At 38.8% G+C, this 22,516-nt stretch overlaps 1 protein-coding gene across 2 annotated transcripts in view; it reads right to left on the bottom strand.

Annotated features, from left to right (window-relative positions):
- SLC12A2 (solute carrier family 12 member 2) overlaps positions 1-22,516 on the bottom strand; it is a 53,373-nt gene continuing 30,857 nt past the window's right edge. The window contains exons 10-27 of one of the 2 annotated variants that reach the window (XM_083576584.1): positions 22,170-22,321; positions 19,548-19,655; positions 18,929-19,052; positions 18,232-18,333; positions 16,541-16,696; positions 14,337-14,436; positions 13,673-13,784; positions 12,578-12,718; positions 11,329-11,435; positions 10,508-10,587; positions 9,893-10,018; positions 8,921-8,968; positions 7,424-7,540; positions 7,197-7,308; positions 6,648-6,734; positions 4,473-4,608; positions 4,230-4,297; positions 1-2,698 (exon numbers count right to left, since the gene is read on the bottom strand). In XM_083576584.1, coding sequence (XP_083432710.1) covers positions 2,563-2,698; positions 4,230-4,297; positions 4,473-4,608; positions 6,648-6,734; positions 7,197-7,308; positions 7,424-7,540; positions 8,921-8,968; positions 9,893-10,018; positions 10,508-10,587; positions 11,329-11,435; positions 12,578-12,718; positions 13,673-13,784; positions 14,337-14,436; positions 16,541-16,696; positions 18,232-18,333; positions 18,929-19,052; positions 19,548-19,655; positions 22,170-22,321 — 2,012 coding nt within the window. In that variant the 3' untranslated portion in view covers positions 1-2,562. The remainder of the gene's footprint in view (positions 2,699-4,229; positions 4,298-4,472; positions 4,609-6,647; positions 6,735-7,196; positions 7,309-7,423; positions 7,541-8,920; positions 8,969-9,892; positions 10,019-10,507; positions 10,588-11,328; positions 11,436-12,577; positions 12,719-13,672; positions 13,785-14,336; positions 14,437-16,540; positions 16,697-18,231; positions 18,334-18,928; positions 19,053-19,547; positions 19,656-22,169; positions 22,322-22,516) is intronic. The other variant, XM_083576585.1, reaches the window with a different exon arrangement.

Raw genomic sequence — 22,516 nt, 5'->3', positions numbered from 1 at the left:
ACCAGAGGAAAGGAATTTATTAATAAAAATAGGCTGATTTAGGCAACCACAGTTAATTCACTCCCATTTATTGCAGTGATCCCTCCCCAATACAGAGTAGCAACTGCAATACTCAAGTTGTTAAAACATTAGAAAACCCATTGTGTGTGACAGTTACAGTACAATATTATCAAAATATGACATGACATTTTCAAACTGTGGAATAGTACCAACCAAGCTCAATCCTTAAATTAAGACCATAGTTCATTTTTAAATAAACAGAAAAGCATATAAAACAAATTATGTAAAAAGGAAAGCCTAATACAAACGTAACAAATAAATAATTGATTTTTTTCAGCTACTTTCTAAACACTTCCTAATTTCATAAAATAAAGTTTCTGCTACAGAAATGGTATTGCTGAGTGTCAATGGAAAACAATTATTTCAAGTCATTACTGATTGGAACTTAAGAAAACATGGCGCCAAAAAGAAAAGATCAATTCATACTAACTAGAAATTGGAATGGCTATGTATCATAAAATTGCCTCTTGCTAACAAGGTGCAATTATGTTTATTGGAGTGTTAGAATTAATTGTACAATTGTTGTCTTGGTGTCTAGTGTGGTATGTGTGTGTGAAGTACTGAGAATTCTCATGTATGAAATAACCTTTATTAATTTACAGACTACATTTTGCTCCCATCCATATATGCATATTTAGATAAATTTGATTTTTTTACACAGCACACAAAGAGACTTTTCATTTGGTTCCTTTTACAGATAACAAGCAATGGTTTTCCTGAATAGCAAAATTTTGAATAAGTGTACCAGTGCACTTTTTCACGATAGCAGCACTAAGTTCATGCCCTACTGTCTGTACATAAACAATGGAAACAAAAGTTCAGATTAAATGAATAATTTTATGCCCCTCATCACACCAATAAGCACTGCAAACTTGTAATTATCAATGCTATTACACATTGGGAATGCTTTTTAGGAAAAAAAAAATCCTGTTCTTATTATAAGACTTTAAATTTTCTTTGAAAACTAGGTACTGGCATTGATTTACTCTACCTGGCTGCCAACTTGTATTGCACTTCTGAAAAGGGGAGAACACAAAGAACATTGGTAAGACAATGAGAGTCGTAATTTACTAGAATGCTAATCACTATCTGCAAGAATCACCTTGTCTCAGTAACTGGGACTACCAAAATAAATTTGTTCGTTTATTCTGATCTTACACGGTAAAAAATATTGTCTATTCATATTCTCAATCTTCAATATCCAAATTACAGGTGTTCATTCTAGCCCATATTACCCCGTATTAATGCCAAGAGACTGGGAAAGGGTTTGAGGCAACTCTTAACAGATAATAGGCATAAGCACTATTACAAACTAGTGAATAAAACCTCAAGTGATTCTTCAGTAAGCAATTCATCGAGTAAAAAAATATAAAGCAGTCAAACCACACACGCACACAAATTGAGGGCACACAAATTGGCAGTTCTTGAATACACAAGGTCATCACGTACAAATTAAAACATAAGGTCAAGAGGATCAAACCTGAGTATTTAACAAGACTAAACATAGATTCTGAAAACTGAATAAATTGCCCTTGGGACACCTCTAATAAAATGTGGTCCATTTAAGCAGGTGAACAAACTGTTAACTTTATTTAGATGGTCCTTGAAAGACTGAAGTATCCTGTTAGATGGCATATCATAAACGTGCCTGACATTTACATCATCATGTAACATAACTGCAGCTTCACAGTGGAGCTACAGAGTGAGGACTGGTCCACTAACCTTCAGCCAAAGTAGCCCAGTAGGAAATATATATATATATATGATGAAATCTAAGAGGACCCTCTGTCAATACACTTTAGCTTTATTCAGTGGTACAAATTGAAAAGTACAAAGTCCTAGATATCAACGTAACAAATTTGGTTTTGTTTGTTTTTTAATTACAGCCAACTTGCTCCACTTTTTAGCTTTGTCTCAGATCCAACAGAGATCTTTAAAAACAAAACACACCATTCCAAACAATAGGAAACATACAACAATAAAACTAATACCTTTATGGAAGACCAGAACGCAGCATTTTTATTAAAATGGAAGTCTAAACTAAAAGAAGTTTGATCTAAAGTTTTAGCCAATGGCAGACTGACATTCTTTATAAATTTACAAAATAGAGTATATGGATGAAATTTGGTTAACTTCAGAAGGCACCTCAAGGCTAAAAGGCTTTTATAAATCTATAATCCTTTCACTGATCAAAAATAAACACTTTTATTGCTGCCGCTCAAGTAGCAAAGAAAAACCTGTTTATTCATTCTTCAGTCCAGCAAGAAATCTTCCCCCATTAAGCAAGATTAAATTACAGAAGAATTAGAAGAAAACTGAAGCTTTCACAACTTTAGGAATATAGTGACTTTCCTTGTGTGCTTTCAAGTCAGTGGAACAGTGAAAAAGAGTAGTCACTTTTTGCCTGTGTGTGATGTTAATATTTTAATCCAACATCTCAGTCTCTCCCACATTAGGCACTGAAGTACCATTTCTTCACAGCTACATGCTGCGCAGTAGTGCTTAGGAATAGAAGGTAAGAACACTCTGATGATTCCCACGGACAAGGAGAATTGGTGGCAGGTCCTTTGAAAGAGCTTCGATCCACGCCATGTATAGTGCACTTGATACTGCACTTTTCCGTGCTACTGGCAAGCTCCTATAACCAAAAGAGGAATTCAACTGGGCATTTTGTCAGGTAAACAGCACAACCGGATCAGTTAATGCAAAATGTCTCAAAATTACTGAGATTGACAGCCAGCGTTTGTATTTTATTACAGAAGATAATTTTAAAATGATCTGTTACCCAAAAGACTTTTGCTGCTAAATGATGCTTATTAAAAGCAGTAGTAGCATTAACGGACAATACTCGTTGTTTGGAGAATTATCTTCCAAATTTGTCAGATATGCTACTTTGCTACCATGGAAGGCAAGGCTGTAATCCTGGATGGAGTTATCTTGAGAGTAAGACACACGCGTACAGACAAACATGCACAAAATTAGATCGATTCATTATTAAGAATTCTATCCTACCATTCAGTGTTAGTAACCCCAAGGTAGGTTACATGCATGTCAAAATCCTAAATACCATAACCCTCAAAAACTACCACCATTCTATTATCTGCCACTGTAGCTGAAGCAATATGCTATCTCTTTCTAATGCTTGTTTCCCTCTCCCTCTTTCCAGGCTACTATGCCTCCAACAATGTATTCCAAAGGTTTGGGGCACCCTCTGGAACAGTGTAGATCAGGCATGGCCAAACTTGGCCCTCCAGATGTTTTGGGACTACAATTCCCATCATCCCTGACCCACTGGTCCTGTTAGCTAGGGATGATGGGAGTTGTAGTCCCAAAACATCTGGAGGGCCACATTTGTCCATGCCTGGTATAGATGGTGACCCTGTAAACTGCAGGGGAAAAGGAAATAAGAACATCTAGGTTTGCAGAACAGGAGTTTCTGCTCAATCCAACATTATGCTCTCAAACACAATAGGTGACATCCAACTAAGTCATACTCAATCCACTACTGATGAGTCCATCAGTTTCAGTGGGTCTGGTCTAAGGTTAACAATGGTTATCACTGGCTACATCAGCATGGCTGCCACTTATTTCTGCTGCACCAATGACCCTTTAACTCCAAATTCAGAGGCATTCATAAATGTTTTCAAACATCTCTTGTTTATCTACCATGTAACTACTTTTCAGGGGGAAACCTAGAAATTCAGGGTCTTCATATGTACGTTTATTAAGGGAACTTTGTGGTGTCTAACTTATCATGATTACAGCAGAATTACTGTCACGGGGACATTTTTGTGAAAACCTAGCTAGGTATTTGCCTCGCAGAAAGTCTGTTGCTATGTTCTAATCAGGCAGCGCAACCACTGCATCATAACTTGGAGAACTGTCCCGTTTGTGAAATTCAGTGGCGTAGCGTGGGGGGTGCAGGGGGGGCCGGCCGCACCGGGCACAACATCTGGGGGTTAGGGTTAGGGTGCGCAAATCCATGGGTTAGGGGGTGCAAATTACTTGCCTTGCCCCGGGTGCTGACAACCCACGCTACGCCACTGGTGAAATTCCATTCTGCGCAATCCTCAAGCCAACCCAATTATCTTTCCGTAGCTACCAAAATTATTAACAACCTTTCCCAAATAGTGGTGTTGATGCCAAGAACCACAGAAAGCAGTACTTACATAACAATTAGATTAGCTGTGCTTGAATGTTCTTTCAGTAATTCGTTTAACCTAATCTGGCGTTGGCTCTGCAATTAAAATGAGAACATTTTAAACAGCCGAAACAGCAATTTTTAAAGATCAGCAAGTAGTAGATTTACCAATGTAGCAACTCAAAATCAATACTATAGGAATGAATACTCAAAATGAATACTACAGGAAGTTTAAATATTCCTATGTGGAAAGAGAGTTACAAAAAAATACCTTTGTTTTGTATAGCTCAATTTCATTATCCGTGATTCTCCAAGGTTCATCTTCTTTCATTTTATCTGCAACATCTTGCTCTTTATCATCTTCATGAAGTCGGAATGGCTCAATCATTTCTTCAAAAGCTGCAACGCTAAAGATTATTTTAACATACAGCTGAAGTTAATCAGTCCTCAGACTCCTAACTGAAATATTTGTACAATGAGACCTGCAACTAAGATGCTACATTAATTGAACAAGATAAATGCGACTTTTCTATTCCAAGCTAGACTGCAAAATACAGACTTAAAGGCTGCACAACAGAACCACTGACTGGGATCCACGTTTGCTTTATACAAACACCAAGGCTGCTTGGGCATTCCTACTGGATTTTAAATTTTTGATAAACTCTCCCCACCTTTGGACAGCAGGTCCCCCTCCGGTATCATAAAATGCTGTGACAACTCCGCTCAGTTTCAAGAGAATGAATTTTCCCGTGCAGAACAGGGGACTAATGTTTAAAAAACAAAAACCTAGAGCCTGTGTAAGGCGACAAAACTGCCATACACACAACTAACAAGGATAATAGCTCTTTTGCTTTTAATGAGAAAGCGGCCAAAATCCTCCGGTTATTTGGGAAGGAGGACACAACAAGGGGCAAAAAATGCCCTACCTCCTCTTCCATTACTAGGTGCTGCCACTGAATCCAAAGCCATCTCACTTATGAAACAGCCATATTATGTCTTTATGTTAGCAAAGCAATCTCTTAAGTAGTGGAAGATTCCTATGTGAATTTTTAAAAAGCCAATACAATGAGTTCCTACGAAGCTGCATTTTTACCACCACAACTCAATTCATATAAGGATAGACAGATCAGCATATTGCAAAGCTTTCATTCACTTTTTCACTCCATGCAAGCTGCTTTTTAAATTCTTGAGTTTCTAGCTGAATAAAAGCAGTCTGAGTTGCCGTGTGGTGAGGCGCTATTTGAAAAGAGGAATAGGAACATTTTCTTCAGATTTATAAAATGGGTACTTTATTGGGGCTTTCATAGAGTCATAAAATTGTAGAGTTGGAAGGGACCTTTCCCAATGCCATGCAGAAATCTTTTGCCTAACCTGGGACTTGAACCCATGACCCTTGAGTCTCATGCTCAATAAAACTGCAGAGAATGGGTGCTGAATTGGGAAGCGTTGAAAGGCTCTTTCAACTCTTACAAAGATGGTAGGAATATCAATATATCAGCTCCCAGGTTGGCATCCCTTTTTTGCCATTCTAGGGGCATGTACAGGGAACCAAGACATGCTGCTTTGCTTATCCACTGCACCAATGATGGTGGAGAAGAACTGCAACAAGGAGGCCTGCTCTTGTAGAGAAGGAAATCCACAAAATTCTGTGGCCCCTGGGACCAGAGAACTGTGTCCTAAAGTAATCACTTCACACTAATGAATGGAATGAATAAATGCTCTGCTTGCGCAGAAACATTTTACTATTGCTGAAGCCATTTAATTTGCAAAAGAAAAATCTTAATATTTATATTGCTGTGGGTTTGAGGAAAGGAGAGTATCAGGCAAGAGTTCCATCTGAATCTTAAAAAGTCTCTTAATTATGCTCATTATTTATAAAGGCTTCTTTATTTCTGTTTCATCACTTGCATTTTTACTTTCTTTACTATTTATGTTTCTTTCTTCAAATTACAGCACAAGAGAAACGTAACTCTTTAAACCAAACATATGCATACATGTTTACATATTATAAAACCTTTCACGGCAACACATAAAATCACATACAGAGATCAGAAAAGATGCACAGACCAAAAAAAAAAGGGCCCCAGAGGAAAAAAAACTGGAGGCAAAAAACAAGGGTAGAACTCCAAGCTCAAAGGAAACATGCCACAAATCATAAAAGTTAACGTATTTTTTTTTAATGATAAGCTATCCTAGTGCATAAACAATAGAAGGGTAGGGTATTGTAAAAATACAATAAATGAGTGAACAAAGTGTTGTGGTTTTTACTTTTATAAACTTAATTATGTTTCTCACATTAGCTGCTGGTGGCAGCTAAATGCTAGTGTAAATTGTCAATAATATTTTGTGAAAAATATAAGAAATGAATGTTCTCTCTCTCTCTCTCTCTCTCTCTCTCTCTCTCTCACACACACACACACACACACACACACACACACAAACTTACTTTTCTTTCTTTGGCTTTGTATTGATATCACCAAGAACCATGATATCCGAGAAATCTATCCGAAATTTGCTGAGCAGTGTAGCCATTCTAAAAGCAATTTTTAAAACATAGTTAAATGTATATATTAAAACTGTACAGTCAAGATAGCTAAAATGGTTTGCATGCTTACAGAGGTTCTCAGCTGGTTCTAAATTCTGATCAGCAGATTATTTAAAAAGTTTGGATGCAATCCTACACTTGGGAGTAAATGCCACTCTCTAAGCAGAGAGGCATAAGACTGCACTGTAAACTTTCATAAGCAAATAAAAAATATTTGCCTGAAGAACCTTCAGTATTTAATAAGTTTCACAACAGAAACACAGGAGGAAAAAAACCCTAATATTTTAAAGTGGAATAATAAAATAAGCTGTATAGCTAAATATAAGACTGAGTTTTTAAATCATTGCTAATTGTTAGGTCTGGTAAGTAAGAGTACTGATTTCTCCTAACTAACGATCAACAAATCCATACTTGCCAAATGATAAAAGAATTGTACTTAAGGAAACTTACGCTCTTCTGTCGTGATCTATTCTGTTTATTTTTCCACCAATGAACACTCTGATCCTGCAGTCTTTCCACTTTTTTTTGGTTGTCAGAAGATACGGAATCAACAGCGTCAAGCCTATATGAATAAAGAATTCTCACTTTGGTACCGTGTTAACATTTGGCGGTGTCAGAAATTATACATTATTTAGTTGCAGTATTATTATTATTTTAAAAAAGAACTTCCATCTTACCCCCATCATCAAAAAGCCACCATACGTCAATATTATTTTTCCCTTGTTTCTTCTGAAACTGAGAACTTGCATCAAGCAATTTTTGATCAGCCATGTTCAAGGCCGGACCTTTGGGATCTGTAGAACAGAGAAGTGGCGTTTAAAAGAAAGCAAGAAAGGCAAAACTTTATTCCTGTCTCAAATGCAGAATATGGGTTACTTCTGCTTCCAATATTGTGGGAGCGGCATTCTGCTTGTGCAACAGGACATCCCTTTCTTCTCCCCTCCGACCCCCGCAACCCTTTGGAGTAGGTTTTGAAGATGCATGTGAGGCTGCAAAGGAGAAGAGAGGAGGGGAAGATCTGCTATGCAAGCAATGCTAGCGTATGAGAAAAAAACTATGAATTTGTAGAACCATCAAGTAATACAACTGGAGATGGGATAGGACACTCCCTACCTTTAACCAGGGGTGGCTAAGCTGGGGCGTTTCAGATGTTAGTACGTCAACTCCTACCAGTCCCAGCCAGCATGGCCAACAGGCAGGGAAGATTAGAAAAGTCCTGCAACACCTGGAAGGCCACAGGTTAGCCACGCCTGCCTTAAATCAAACCTCATGAAACCTGACGCAGGAGCATTTGCTCTCCTAGGAAGGGCAGAAAACACATGGCATCCCTGCCTAAACACCCAAATAAAAGTTATCACAGCTTTGCTCCTGTACATTGATTTTTCTCATTTTAGAAATAGTCTAGAGTGACAGATTTTCCATCCGCACCAGCTTAGCTCTCAAACCTCTCTGAAGTTCAGCAGTGAATATAATCATTTCTCTCAATAGTGGTTCATTGTCAAGGGGGCTGGAGCCACCGAGAAACAAGAATGAGGTGTCACCATGCTCGTTACACCGGAGGTATAAAGAAGTACAAACTGTGTTTTTTTAAATAAAAAAATTAAGAGGTACCTCCCTACCAAAAATTAAAATAGCCCAATGAACATGGTCAGTAGCCTCCAAGAATCACACAATATTATGTGTCAGTTGGAAAAATAGGGAAGGAAGATTAAGGTGGTCTTGGAGGGTAGTTTGGCCTTTTCCAGCCCCTCCTAACTATTGGTATCCCAGGAGGAAGACACTATTGTCTGGAAGGAACCCTGAACAGGAGCTCTCCATTAAGAGAGTGAGTAACTGAAGGTATCACACACACACACACACACACACACACACACACACACGCACCAGAAGTCATCTATGGGCACTCTCTCACCTGGCTGTAGCTGAAGACAACTCCAATATTTAAGACAGCATTACGTTCCAATTCTTTCCCCATCCCACAAACTTATCTTGTCCAAGACACCCACTCACCCAACCACCAAGGTTCCCATGAGCCCAGCAAGTACAAACTATTATCTTTTACCAAAGACATGTAAAATGTTATGACACATGAAACAAAGCGTGAGAAATTATAAACTGATGTTTACAGCATGAAAAAAAATTGATTGAAAACAAAATATGGAAAAATGGCCTGCCTTTTTTCAAAAGTGGCTGCGTTGGAGTCTTGCCATCGTCGTCGTCTTCTGGATAAGGTTTAAAAGGGGGGGGATTAAAAGGTTATTTTGCAGTATTAATAAAAATGTGGACTCTTCATTCTTTTTAGGATGCAGCATGAAAAGCCAAACAATGAATGAATTCAAAGCAATTGTGTTCATGAATGTAAGTGATTAGCATGTTAACATACCACTTTATTTAAGACACACACAAAGTTCTACCACCTATTAAAAGTAGCTACACTATTAGCATTTTTTTCCATTTAAGATCCCTTTTCACTCTCCAAAGGGTTTGAGTTAGAAAACAGAGATGCTTGCTGCAATTTAAACATTATTTCCCTAACAGATATTTGGGGTGGGGGAAGAGATGGGAATGTTATCAATAGTTAGTCCCATAGCTTCTCCTCAAGACAAGATGCACCACTTGTGAAGTGCTGAAAGCATCTATAAGAGCAACTATTTAACAAAATTTTTGCAACACTTGATGGTAAAAAGAAGTTCTAAGAAGTTTAGAAAAATAAAAGTCAAACAAATAACATTGTTCAAATACCATGACCAAAATTTCTGTACACGTTTACTACTAAAAGGCTAATCTTTGATCCCGTGGCTATCAGCTTAGTAAAGACATGTATGCTGTTGTGCCTCAATGCTCAAAGATGCTGTCTTGAACACTGGGGTTCAAAAAATGGCTTGCCAAAGAGATGCCAAAGTAGTAAGATAGTCTTTCAATGGGCCATCCTTGTTGTGTGGCAATAGTCTTGCTAGTGACCGAAACACCCAAAAAAGTTGGACCCCTAAAGTGAGGCTCCCACAAGCTTAAAATATCTTGCGGTGACACATGATGAACTACCCATGCAAGACTCTGGATTGCAAATCTGACTTTGAAGTTTATAAAGGAGGACTATTATGATTTTTGCACTGATGCCAACAAAAATCCATTAAGTAAAATGTTACCTTTATGAATAGGAGCTTTTTCACTCACAGGCTTGGACGTTACTGTCTCAGTCTTCTTGCTATAGTCCACATTTACTATAATGTCTTTGGTTACTGGTGATTTCTCTTGGGACGACAATAATTCTTCTGTGAATACGAAAAATACACTATTCAGTATTTTTGCAAATTAGTTTACAAGCTGGGAGACAACTCAGAAGGAGAAATGGTCGGGAATAAGTTCAAGCAAGGACAAGGGAAAATATACTATAGTTTTGCCAAATTTTAAACACCATACATCACAAGACCACCACCACTATGTTGACAAACCTAAAGCTGTGCTTTGGCTCAGCGAAGTTCATGTAACTGGACTTAAGTATATTTTGTTCTTGCATATAAATGAGAAAGAGAATGATGTTCACCTGGTGACTAGAAATTATTTAATAACACCCCCCCAGACACTTTAATGGAGCACTTACTGAAGTATTCAGTTGTTACTTCTTCAGGCACTTAACACAAAGTGAGGCTAGAATCAGAAGGAATGGGACACTCAATATACTTTTGTCCCAGGTATAATTTGCTAATTTCTCCCAAAGACCAGAGATTAATTCATGATGGACAGATTTAAGTAAGGGTTACCTTGCCCCTGAAGGTGAGAAATATCCAGACCTTCCCTCAGACGGATAACTACTACTCCATACTGAATGTCAAAGGCATCGCTGTAATAGAATAAACACATTTTGGGGAAATATATAAGCTTCCAAATATCAAGTGATTAACTTCAGCTGTAAGGACAAGTACTCTGGTCAGCAAAATCAGGCAGAAAGCGTCTCAAAAGGTCATTCCAGCTCCCAAAATGACCACGCTGTTCCTACAAAGTGATTAATGAACCAATTTAAGCTAAGATGGCAGTGGAAGCCTGCATGTGAATAATTCTGGCAGGCATGCAGCCCTTTTAGAGTAACCCCCCATCTTCCGTCTCTTCCTTTGTTCATGGGCTGCCCATTGCCAAAACCAACATCTCTTTTGGCACCATTTTGCTTTGATGGCAATGTGATCCCAGCTGGAATAAGGATGTTACGGTATTGTAACATATCCAGATTTGGGCTGTAAAAGGTGGTCATGAAAATGGGTGCATGCTTCTGTCCTTGCTGAAATGGAATAGCTGCTTACAATTTTTTCCTGAAAATAGTGCTAAACTAGGCACTATCAAGTGGTGGGTCAGGACTCACTAGTGAGTCGTGGCCTGATTCAACCTGGGTCGCAACAAGAGCACTACCACCAGGCAAATATATATTAAAAGATTAAAGAAATGAGTCCCCAAACACATGTTTGGGTTAAAAGTGGGTTCTGGGTCTGAAAAGGTTGATGGTACATGAATCAGGACAACTGGTATATGCACTGGACTATGAAAGCTGCATCTTCACAGTCGGGTATATGGTTAACCTTCTTCTACTCACTGTAGTAAGTTGATGTAGGTGTCGACATCGTTCATGTCAGCCGATTGCCAATCTTTCTTAAATCCAAGAACAAGCGTGTTTGGTTTCATTCGACCCAAACCTGCAGCCTAACAACAAAAAAACTCTACTTAAATCTTAGGGAGGTTATATCCATGTCTGTAAAAAAAAAAGGTAGGCTACATGAAAAATGGAAATTTCCTTTCTATTCTAGTGATGCAAGTGGCAGGGGGGGATGAGTAGGAGAGCTCATCATTTTCCTGCCCTATCTAGTAATATAATAATATAGTAATAATCTAGACCTGTTGGAGATCTTATGACAGCTATGACATTATCTGAATGTAGACTTTACCATTAGATAAATGGCTGGGATAAGATGGGATAAGAAAACTGGCCTTGCTAGCAAATATAGTCCTATTCTTTTCTTCAGGTGAGTTCCCTTCTTCCCTATAGGGCACTAACTCAAAACCTGCGTGCCTTCATGAATATTACAAACCCTCACTGTTGGTGATTTTTCCTGACTGGCAACACCCACACCATTGTGATCTGGGCCATCAAACTCTCTGGCTATCAATTTAGTATTCCCATCTTCTTGGACAGGGCATGTGCCTGTCACTGATGTGAAAGCCATTATGTTGCTTTCCAATAGAGAACTGCATTCATGTTGCAAACCAACTGCAAGGAGTGGGGAATTGAAGCTGGTTTAACTGCTTTACCCGAAGCCCTGCTGAACTCATTAGCGAGAAGGAAGTAAAGTTAGAGCAGCATTCTGCCCCAATCAATTTTTTTTAAAAAGAAGTTTCCCTCTCATTTTTTTCCCAACGGGGAAGAAACGAATGCCAACAATTAATACGTCTCCTTGGTCCCCATGGCAGTGGGAGGATGAAATACCTCTACCCCATGAACTGTGAGGGTCAGAAACCTTTAGAATTATCTCCAATGAAACAGGAAAAAGGTTAACAGAGAACTGGGTTGCAAGAGCCCTGCTTCTCTACTGGGATTAGAGAGGGCAGGGTCTCCACTTTTTTAAAAAAACTTCCCAATGCCTGGAATGTTATAGCCTTGCTTTCAAACCTAGAATCCCAGGACTTGATCTGTTTCTGACAACCTTTCTCCACTGGACAAGTTTGTTACTTTGCAAAATTGAAATATATATTTATAAAATTGCGGTGTGTACAACGCAGCTAAAAATACAATGCTCAGAGCAGATCACGAAGCAGCACAAAACTCCTCACTTTATATGACCATTTACCTGCATTAGGTACTGCGCACCATCTCTCAAATCTTCTGCATGTACTGGAGCATAAAAGGCTTTCATTTTATTTTTAATAAGCCACCGCTGGTACCTGGCCAGGTCTGTTGACAATTCCTTCATGGCCTGCCTGCGAGGGCCCTATGAAAAATGTGTGGGGAGGGGGAGCACACAATTACAAAGATACGGAAGCAAGTTTTGGATGACATCTTGAAGTGAGGATTTCTTACTGAGAAAAATAGATGGGCTCTTTTAGTGCGGCCAATTCAAATGACATGTTATCGCTTAGACCAGTTGCCAGATAACATATCAGAATCAGTACCCTGACAATGAACCAGAACTTTAAAAATATTCAATTCTGCTACTTTCAAATTAGAGGATACACTTTATTTTAAATCTTCATGCTGCTTGCTGTAGAAAAGACCCTATTTAGTACTTTAAAGTTTTGGCATTTGTAGGGCACTACCAATTTACTTCTTATCAATTACTTGTGCAATTCACCCACCACCTTCCACGGATACATATATACATGCACATACCGCATTGGCCTGACTATAAGCCACACCCGCAAATAAGCCGCACCTTTAAAATTCAAGGCTTATTTGCGGGTGTGGCCCACCTCCCAGCACTACCGCCCTGAACAGGGAGCGCTTGGCACCCCACGCCCCAAGCCGGTGCCTGGCTCCGAGCACACTGTGTGCCCATCTCCTGACACTACCGCGCTGAACAGGGGGCACCGGCGCTCGGCTCCGAATATAAGCCACACTTGAACTTTTCAGTCAGAATTTTTTTTGGGGGGGAGTGTGGCTTATATTCGGGCCAATACACTACATGCAGGCAATACATTATCAACAATATCCCAACCTAATACTTCTACGTTTCAAGTATTTTCTTGTATTATGGTATTTTTATGAATCCAGCGCTCTTCTATAGGCACAGCTTTCCCCAAAGCGAACCCCAATAACCTAGCAAATCTCAGCTTTTCCTTTTGACACATCATTTTATCTGTATGCTTGCATACTACATATTACACAAATACAGATTGTTTTCCAAGTGCTATGGTGTGAGAGGAAAAAAAATTATTCACAGACTTACCATATGTATGTGACCGCAGATCATCAATCCTACATTCTTGGTGAAGGCATGTACTAGATGAAGCAAAGCCGGACGTGAGCTTGGAGCCCCACTCATTACAAGGCATTGTGGCCTAGTTTTAGATTAAAGAGAAAAAATGGTGTGTACATTCATTTCTTACAGGAACCCAATCACAAATGTTAATAAACTAGATACTTAAATACCAATGTTGTTTCTTTTGTTTCTGTTTCTATCTTATGTGGGATTTTTTTTGCGGTTTTTTGTCGTAAATTGCCCTGTGATCCTTGGATGAAGGGTGGTAGACAAATGAAATGGGGGGGGGGGGGAATAAATGTTGGCTGCATAAAATATCGGGGAATTAGCTCATGATGCCATGATATTGATGCTGAATAACATTAGCTCAAAGGAACAAACATTACAGACAAGCTTCTTTCTGCCCTGTTACTACTGCAAAGCATGCCTCCAGAAAAGTTGTTGCAACAGTGCAAGTAGATTAGAATACACTAAATGTTGTGTGAAACCAGTTTCCGTGCTTACTAGACAAGAGGTATAAATTGGTCCTCACTTTCAGAACATTCTATTTCAACAGTCTGCACTGTTACGCTGACAGTTATACTTGTATCTCAAAAGTTCAACCACACTGTCAAACATCTATTGATTTTACCTGAAGTTTTTCACGTGGTCTTCCACACCAGTAAGGCGAACAGCATGTTGCAATGCATTTAGGTAAGTCAAGGCTTGAGTTGAAGACCCCCAATTTACATCTGTAAAAAGAATGGTTTTTCGTTAAGACAGAAGAGGTCTTATTTCAGAATGAACACGAGATGTGACATTTTAGTGACACTATTTGTACTGCTACCTTGGCAACTGAGCTAAAATCACAAGCAGTTTGGAAGGGAGCATCCAAGTTACCTAGATTAAGACTAGTTGTTTCAGTGCTGAAGTGTTTAGGAGGAAATATTATTCCCTAAAATGGGAGAGGGTAGATAAAGCCCCCTAAAGTATTTTGTTAGCAATTAGTGACAATGTGTTTTTAGAGTCAAATATAATGTATTATGGACATTTGGCAAACTTCATTAGGCTTGCTTGAAGGCACCAAAGTTAAGACCCAAGATCTTAAAATAGAGCCTTTTGAGATCAAGAAAATTATCAATCAATTTTGTACACTCTCTCACACTACTTCTGCTTACAGCTGTGTCTCTTGCCTTAGAAAAGGGATCTGATTAATAACCTGACAAATGTTAATTATTACTGAAGCACTTGTTGGTATCCGTCTGTCTTGGGAGACAATGGAGCAGTGCACCTTCGGGGGTAAAGTCAAACGTTGTACCGTTATAGCAAAGCCCTGAGATTCATCATATAAGAGCTTTCATAAAACCCATACATAATTAACTTTTAATACTGAAGTTCTCTGTTCCTATATATGTTTGAGATCTTGGCATGTACAATATTTTTTTGTGGCCCCCCCCATAGAAGCAATGACAGGTCACCATCCAATTATAAAAGTTTTAAAAAACTGCAATTAAGTTTATGAAGTCACACAAAGACATCAAGCAATATTTGAAAATAAACCCTATTGAGGAAATTTGTTAGCCTTGGGAAATATGGGCTACTTTAAAGGAACTGTTTGTATTCTGAATTTGTAATAAGCCTTCAACTTATTCAAGTTGTCTATTTTTTATTACTTGCCTGGGGGCCAATTCAGATGTAATATTCAGCATTCACATGACAACTTTTTGAAGTGACCCTATAGCTTTAACCATATAAAATGTTTATCTCAGAATGGGCTAACCACCTTTTTTGTGGTCAAATTCTGAGAGCAACACTAATTCATCTAAAAACCCCTAGACATGCAAAGTTGCCTATGGGGGTTGCATAAGAAGTACAGACTTGTAATTTCAGGAACCTCCAATATTGTCTAGTGCTTCATGTTAGCTTTTCCCCTTATTTTAATGAAGAGAATAACCTTTGGAAAGGTCTTATTCATCTTTTAATTTTAAAGATGCAAGCCAATTTGGGAAATAAAACTTTTTTCCTTTTCTTCTTGTAAAGCACTCAATGTATCTCTTGTTCTAGAGATAGCCATCACAGGTGGACACATGCAATAGCACTGCAGATTTGTCTGCCACTCCCTTGCCCCCAGTGTTCCCATTACACATGCAAACCTCCCCTTACACACAGAGACAGACACACAGCGAAGAACACCACACACTCCTTGGACAGAGCGGTGCACTTTAAGGGCTAAATTCGTCGTAAGCTGAACTTGGAAAGTGCATTCTATGCACTGTAACTTCAGAACAACCCTAAATAAACTGTTAAATGAATACAGTGGGATTCATACGAGGGTGGTTTTTTCCTCTTTTGTTCCACACCTCCCTTGCTGACATGCAATGGCAATGAAAAAGTAGGTGAGTCAGTAGAGTCCTGACTGCTCACTTCAGAGATGTGATAGGCTACATGCCTTCTCATCAGCTCAATCCTAACCACCAATACTGTCTTTCATGTCAGAATCCACAGATCAAAGACTAAGCTAACAAAATACGTTTCTTAATGCTACTCCTTTTCTAGTTTTTCTTTCAAGGACATTGTACTTTCCCACTTTTGTCACACAAATATTTGGGGTTTCCTAAGGAAAATGGCCACCAAGCTCAAACACTTTCTGAATATCTACCACTTTCCCTGTAACCTTTTAAGCAAAGTTAATGCAATTTACAGAGCCTAGTCGATTTTCTTTTGTTAAATAGCACTGAAGGGAAACAGAGGGGAATCATGTACTGCATATGAAGTAGACTGAATATGTTTAAAAACAGCATTGAATCAAACCATAAATCCAGTCATTGGCCTGGTGTCTCCTAGACATGCACCCACCTGGCTTCTTGTAAGTTACATAAATGTAGAGTCCTAGAACGATGACATATGTGAGGAGTGCTGCCCACCAGTTAATGACAAACATCACTATACAGCAAAGTATTGCTCCAACTAGAGACACCCACATGTTGTAGTACTTAAAAGCAGGACGCCAGCCTATTCAAAAAGCAAACACAGAAATTAAGAGTACAAACAGAAAGCTTCCCCTTCAGTGTGGGTCCACAACCCCCACATCCCCCAGCATTTTAACAGCATAAACACATGTAAGTTGCCAACATTCTGGTGATGTGTATGATATGCACATGATTAAATACCAACAAAATAGAGCACTGCACATTACACTAAGCTAAACCATGACTTAAATCTGTGTCTTCGAAGAGGAGATCACAGCTGCTGGGTCCTCCCACTGCTACACTTTCATGACAGCATTCAAAACTCCCTTTGTTCCAGGCAGATTTTGCAACAGGGAATTTCATTAGAGCAGTGCACCTAAGATTTCAGATTAAAACTGCAGTGTGAAAGGAAGGGGGGACCTTTTTCTGCCTCCCCACTTCCAGCCACTCTCTTAAGGTCCTCTTAAAAATATTAGGGGGCAGGAAGGAGAAGTATGGTCTTTTTTGTGTGTGTGTGTTTTGCAGTCTTCAGATGAGGACTAGACCATGTGAAAAATGAACCTAAGATTTTTTGCTGAAGTTCATTTTCAGCTTTATATTCTTTTTATAAAAAAAGAGTGCCTAGACATTCCATTGCTGCGACCATAACCTAGCTTTAAGGTGCCATTTAGCTCCTAACTTTCATATCTCAGTTTCTATCACTGTTTCATGAGCTAAGTGATAGCTTGACAGCATATTGTCTGAACCTGGCCTCATAGTTTGTCTTGCTCCAGACAAACCATGAGCAGCTACCAAAATCTGTCCTGGGGCTTACTGCTTGTGGTTTGTCTGGAGGGAGCAGCCAAAGGAAAAGTTTCATTACCCTTAGCAAAAACACAAGTTGAAAGGAACAGAGTTAAGGGGAAACACTCAATTATAGATGGTATAAATACAGATAATATTCCATAAGATAAAATGAACAGTTCAAAGGAATGTAAGGAAAGCACTTCTTTATCAGGTATAGGCCACTGCCAATTAAAACTGAACTAAATTCAGTTGAATTAAAACTAAAAATGTACACTAATTGAATTCAACTAACTGAATTAAAACTAAAAATGTAATGGTCAGATATGATTCAATATTTAGTCTTCTTCAGTGGCCCACTACTATCCTTATTCTCATATTATTTACCTGGAACATGCAATCACTTTCAAAGATCAGTGAATTTCAGTTCAGACATCCACTTTGAATCAGACAAACCACAGACCCAGGGGCACAGCAGTGGAAGGAGGATCAGAGGAGGAGCACAGCAGCCGCAACCTCCTCTCCAGGAACCTTCGTTCTCATGTCTTTGCACTAAGCAATAGTTTGGCTTAGCATTGCAGGTAAACCAACCCATAGTGCATATCGTAAAATTTCAAGCTGCTTTCATGCAGATTGCTATCCACAACCTAGTGAGCTGAACAGTTACACTTTTTAAAAAAAATCCAGTTCAACATGTTGTGCAATTACTTAAATTATAAATTAAAGGCATTTTAAAAAGATGCTTTTGCCGTCACTGATTTCAAATGATCAAGAGAAGCAATATAAAATTCATACCTGGAGACTTTGCAAGAGAAGCATGGAATACAGAGAAATTAATTAAGGCATAGGAAGCCAAGAAGAAATTGGAAATAATGGGAGCGATTACATTCAGTTCAGCTGTAAAAAAAAGAAAAGAAAAGGACAATTATATTAATTTTTACAATAAATAGCTGTGATAAGAACAGAATTGCTGCTTTGAGTGTGGGCTCTCTGCAGTCCCTCTCCAAGATTATGCAATGACTTAAGCGATGGAAATTCATTTCCAGAAAATATGGCATTGGGAGGGATTAGAAAATATTCATTTAAGATAAGGCTACTAATGGCTACTATTAATGATGCCTATATATTACTTCCAGAATCACTATGCCTCTGATCACCAGTTGCTGGGGAAGAACAGCAAGACAGGGCTAACTGGCTTCATGCTTTACTTGGGGCCTTTCATAGTAGCTTGTTGGCCACTCTAGGAAACAATTGCTGGACAATAGGGATAATTCAGCAGGGCTCATATGTTCTTAGTTTTCCCAAACAGAAGCCACCAACATTAGTGGTTTGGGGTACATTCCCTATCCATGAAACAGGCTATGTATCCTCTGTTCACAGTGAACCAGATAATTATTACATGGGATTAGACAACATAGACTGTATTAGATGTTCCAGATAAACTTATACCACAGAGAAATATCCCTCTTTTTAAAATGGTGTATTAACCAACCAATTAATATGAATCCAAGAGCGATCAAGAAGGTCAGCAGATATCCTCGTAAAGGCTCGTTATTCTTCCCATAGCCTTTAGCAAACATCAGGAAGCCAGGATAAATATTGTCTTTACACAAAGCCTAGAAGAAGAAGAAAAAGAAGATGTTAACAATTAAACTACGGTCACATAGATATAAACTGAGGCATCAAATCTGAATAATGCAATTCATGTGAAGAATGTAATTAACATAAAAACTGTAGTAACTGCAGACATCACTAACTCAGTGAGGTCTTGGGTACCATGGGAAAAGTTAGATGGTGAACAGCAGAAGTCAGCTTTGCTACAATTTAGTTACCTTTATGCAAGCCTAAATCAAATTGGTTTCAATATGGAAACTGAGTGCCTTAAGTTCCGAAAAACAGTCAGTGATTTGCGGGAAATAACTGAAAAACATGTGTTAATAGAATACATTTGAAAGCCTTGATTTCTTAGTTTAGCTATGGGACCAATCCAACAGTATATTGAGAAACAGTGAATAAACATCACGTCCTTAGGATTTAGAAAAGTAATGTTTGAAAATATATCCAAAATTCAAGTTTGATCCGGCTTGCTACAAACAACTCAAGATTCTTACCTGGAAGATTTTAGGTGCGCTGACGAGAGATGCTAATGCTGAAGAAAGGGTGGCGGAAAATATACCAGCTGATATCAGAGGTGCAAATCCTGATACCATGCTCATTACCTGGAATAAGAATGTAACTTTAACAAGGGCAGTTTAAAAAACAAAACAAAAAACAAAAACAAGGGCAGTTCAAACACTTTAACACCTTTGTTGTAACGTTGTGTTAATATGAAACAGCATGCACAATTTTCAAACGCTATGACAACTATTAGAGCATTCAGAGAAAGCACTAACATTGCTTTACGAATAGTTACCGTATTTTTCGCCCTATAGGACACACCGTCCCATAAGGCGCACCTAGTTTTTTGGGGGGGAAATAAAGGGGAAAAAAATTATTTCCCCCCCAGGCGCGGGGCTGGGGCGGGGGAAGCCCGACCTTCCCCCGACCCCAGCCCCCAGAACAGGCAACTCTCTGCAAGCCGTGGGAGCCCAGCGCAGGGCTCCCGCGCCTTGCGGAGAGCTGCGCGAAGCCTGGAGAGCGAGAGGGGTTGGTGCGCACCGTCCCCTCTCACTCTCCAGGCTTCAGCGAAAGCCTGCATTCGCCCCATAGTACGCACACACATTTCCCCTTCATTTTTGGAGGGGGAAAAGTGCGTCCTATGGGGCGAAAAATACGGTAAGTGTCTGAATTTGCTCATTTCTTGTTCCTTCCTCATCTTTTATTGTTCTGTATTCTAATCCTTAAGGCAGGGGCCATGTTGCTTTAAAATCTTTGGACAGCAACCATAAACCATAGATGCTTTAAAATAAAAGCAAGCAACAATGATCTGCGCGTTATTTCTTAACTTTGGCAGCTCTGTCATTGTTTACTACGTTTCGTAAATAGTGAATGTAGTGCAACAGGCTAAATACTGGCTTTGAAGAAGAAATCTCTTCTGCCAATGAGTTTTTTTGGGGAAAATATATCAATAATCAGAGCAACTGCGTAACTTCCTCCCTTTCAATGAAGTTTCTGCACAAGCCTCACATTAAAGGGTGTGGGTGGAACTGAATAGCAGCCATGCTTTGTAGATTATGTACATTACTCTGAACTGGAGTGCTTTTACAGAGCTGTCATGCTGCAAGTTTGGGGGTTATTTTCCAATGAAACTGTGTATTTTCAAGATACTGATAATACCAGTACTGCTGTTCTGCACACAACTGACAACTTTGAAGAAAGCCAACTTCTGTTTTAAAAATACTGAAAATCAGATTGGCACGTTCCAGCTATGCAGCTAACCCAGATTTGTGACTTTTAAACAAATACCAGTTTTTAAATAAAGTCTGGCACGACTACTCCTGAATAAATTGCCTCTTTCTTTGCAGTATCTTTCTGTCAAAGCACCCACTAATGTTTTAGAGTAGTCACTGATAACTGCTTCAGCTGCTTTTGATTTAAAGTGACATAATCTCAGAAGGTAAACTCGTTACCTAATTCAGCCAAGTAAGTAGATGAAAGCCCTTTAAGGCCTAAGTACTTTATCTTAACTGAGCTATTATACTTAAGTATATGAAAGACTATCATGGCTATGACTTTCACTGATCTTAGGAGAAGTCAAATTCAGACTATCTAGAACAGAGATGAAGTAGTCAATATGACCAGATGCAGTCTGACAACAAAGTAAATTAAAGGGAATTTAAAAGAGGGATTGTTGCTTGCTGGGCCTACAGACATCCTACTTTTGCCTCTGTCAAACTTTTTTTTTTTTTTGCAATTTTTAATATGTTTCAAAAGCCTGCATCTCTGGTCTCTGTTTGACCAGAAATGACAGTGGGAACATGTGTTTACACTAAGTGTTTACACTAAGCATTCTAAAATATTCCAAAAGCCTGTCGTCCAGCCACAATGGTTCTAAATATACAAAATCGTTTACACTTTGAAAAAAGAAGAAGGAATCCTAGAGTTGTAAAGCAAGGATCATCTAGTCCAACCCCAGCAATGCAGGAATCTCAACACGCGGCCCCCCCATCCATTTTGAAACCATACCAGACCCTACTTAGCAGTTTTATCTAGAGACTATGAACTTTACACATGTGAAATTCATATTCTTGTAGACAGATTGCAACTTCAGACTTCTATTTAGAGGGGGGAAATGCGCTATTTCAAACTTTTGACTACTAGTCACACATTCTCTTTCTCATATGCACATGAACACAAAGTGGAGTGAGGAAGATACACTATTTTTAATCTATTTCATGTGCTCTGCAAATGATTTAGTTCTCACACCTTGAACTAATTCACAGACTGGAATGTAATTATCTTGACATTGCACTTCTCCAGTTGTTGTGATACCGTTATCAGCTCAAAACGCATGAAAATACCTATTTTAAGATTAAATGTACAAAATATGTACTTAAATACCAATCTTTGTACTGGCGCTTTAAAAAAAAAAACCTCACAGATTAATGTGAACAGAATGGGAAAAGGTATTATGAACATGGTTGGCACTGACTAGAAATAAGACTGATCCACCCCTCCCTAATTTGCTGTATAGTAAGATTTATCTACATGAATTTTCTAAGTCATGCACAAAGTGCATAAAACATTTTAAGCAACTGCAGTTGAACATCTCAGGGTTAGAAATCACCGCTCACCTGGAAGTTGTTCATTAGCCCATAAGGACACCCTTCTTTTTCACATGAGGAGAAATCAAAGTTAAGCTTACAAGCTGCAGTGGTACAGTTTGTCAGCTCACCGACAAATGTGTCATTAAGGCTCCCAGTGGCATCTCGAACAACACAAGCACCTAGAGCAGAGGGAAACAGAAGCAGTGACCTTCCAAGCAACTAAAGCAAACTGTATTATATTTCTCCTTGCTAAATTTCCAATGGAAATTGAAATTTCAATCAAGTTACTTCTACCCTCCAAAGTTATTGTAAAAATAAGTATGGCTAGTCACAAAATGAATTTTAGAGCTATAGCACTGTTGACAAAGAGGTGA

This window comes from Podarcis filfolensis (genome assembly GCF_964270895.1).
Source record: "Podarcis filfolensis genome assembly, chromosome: 11".
NCBI lineage: Eukaryota > Metazoa > Chordata > Lepidosauria > Squamata > Lacertidae > Podarcis > Podarcis filfolensis.
This window is presented reverse-complemented; position numbering and strand designations above follow the sequence as displayed.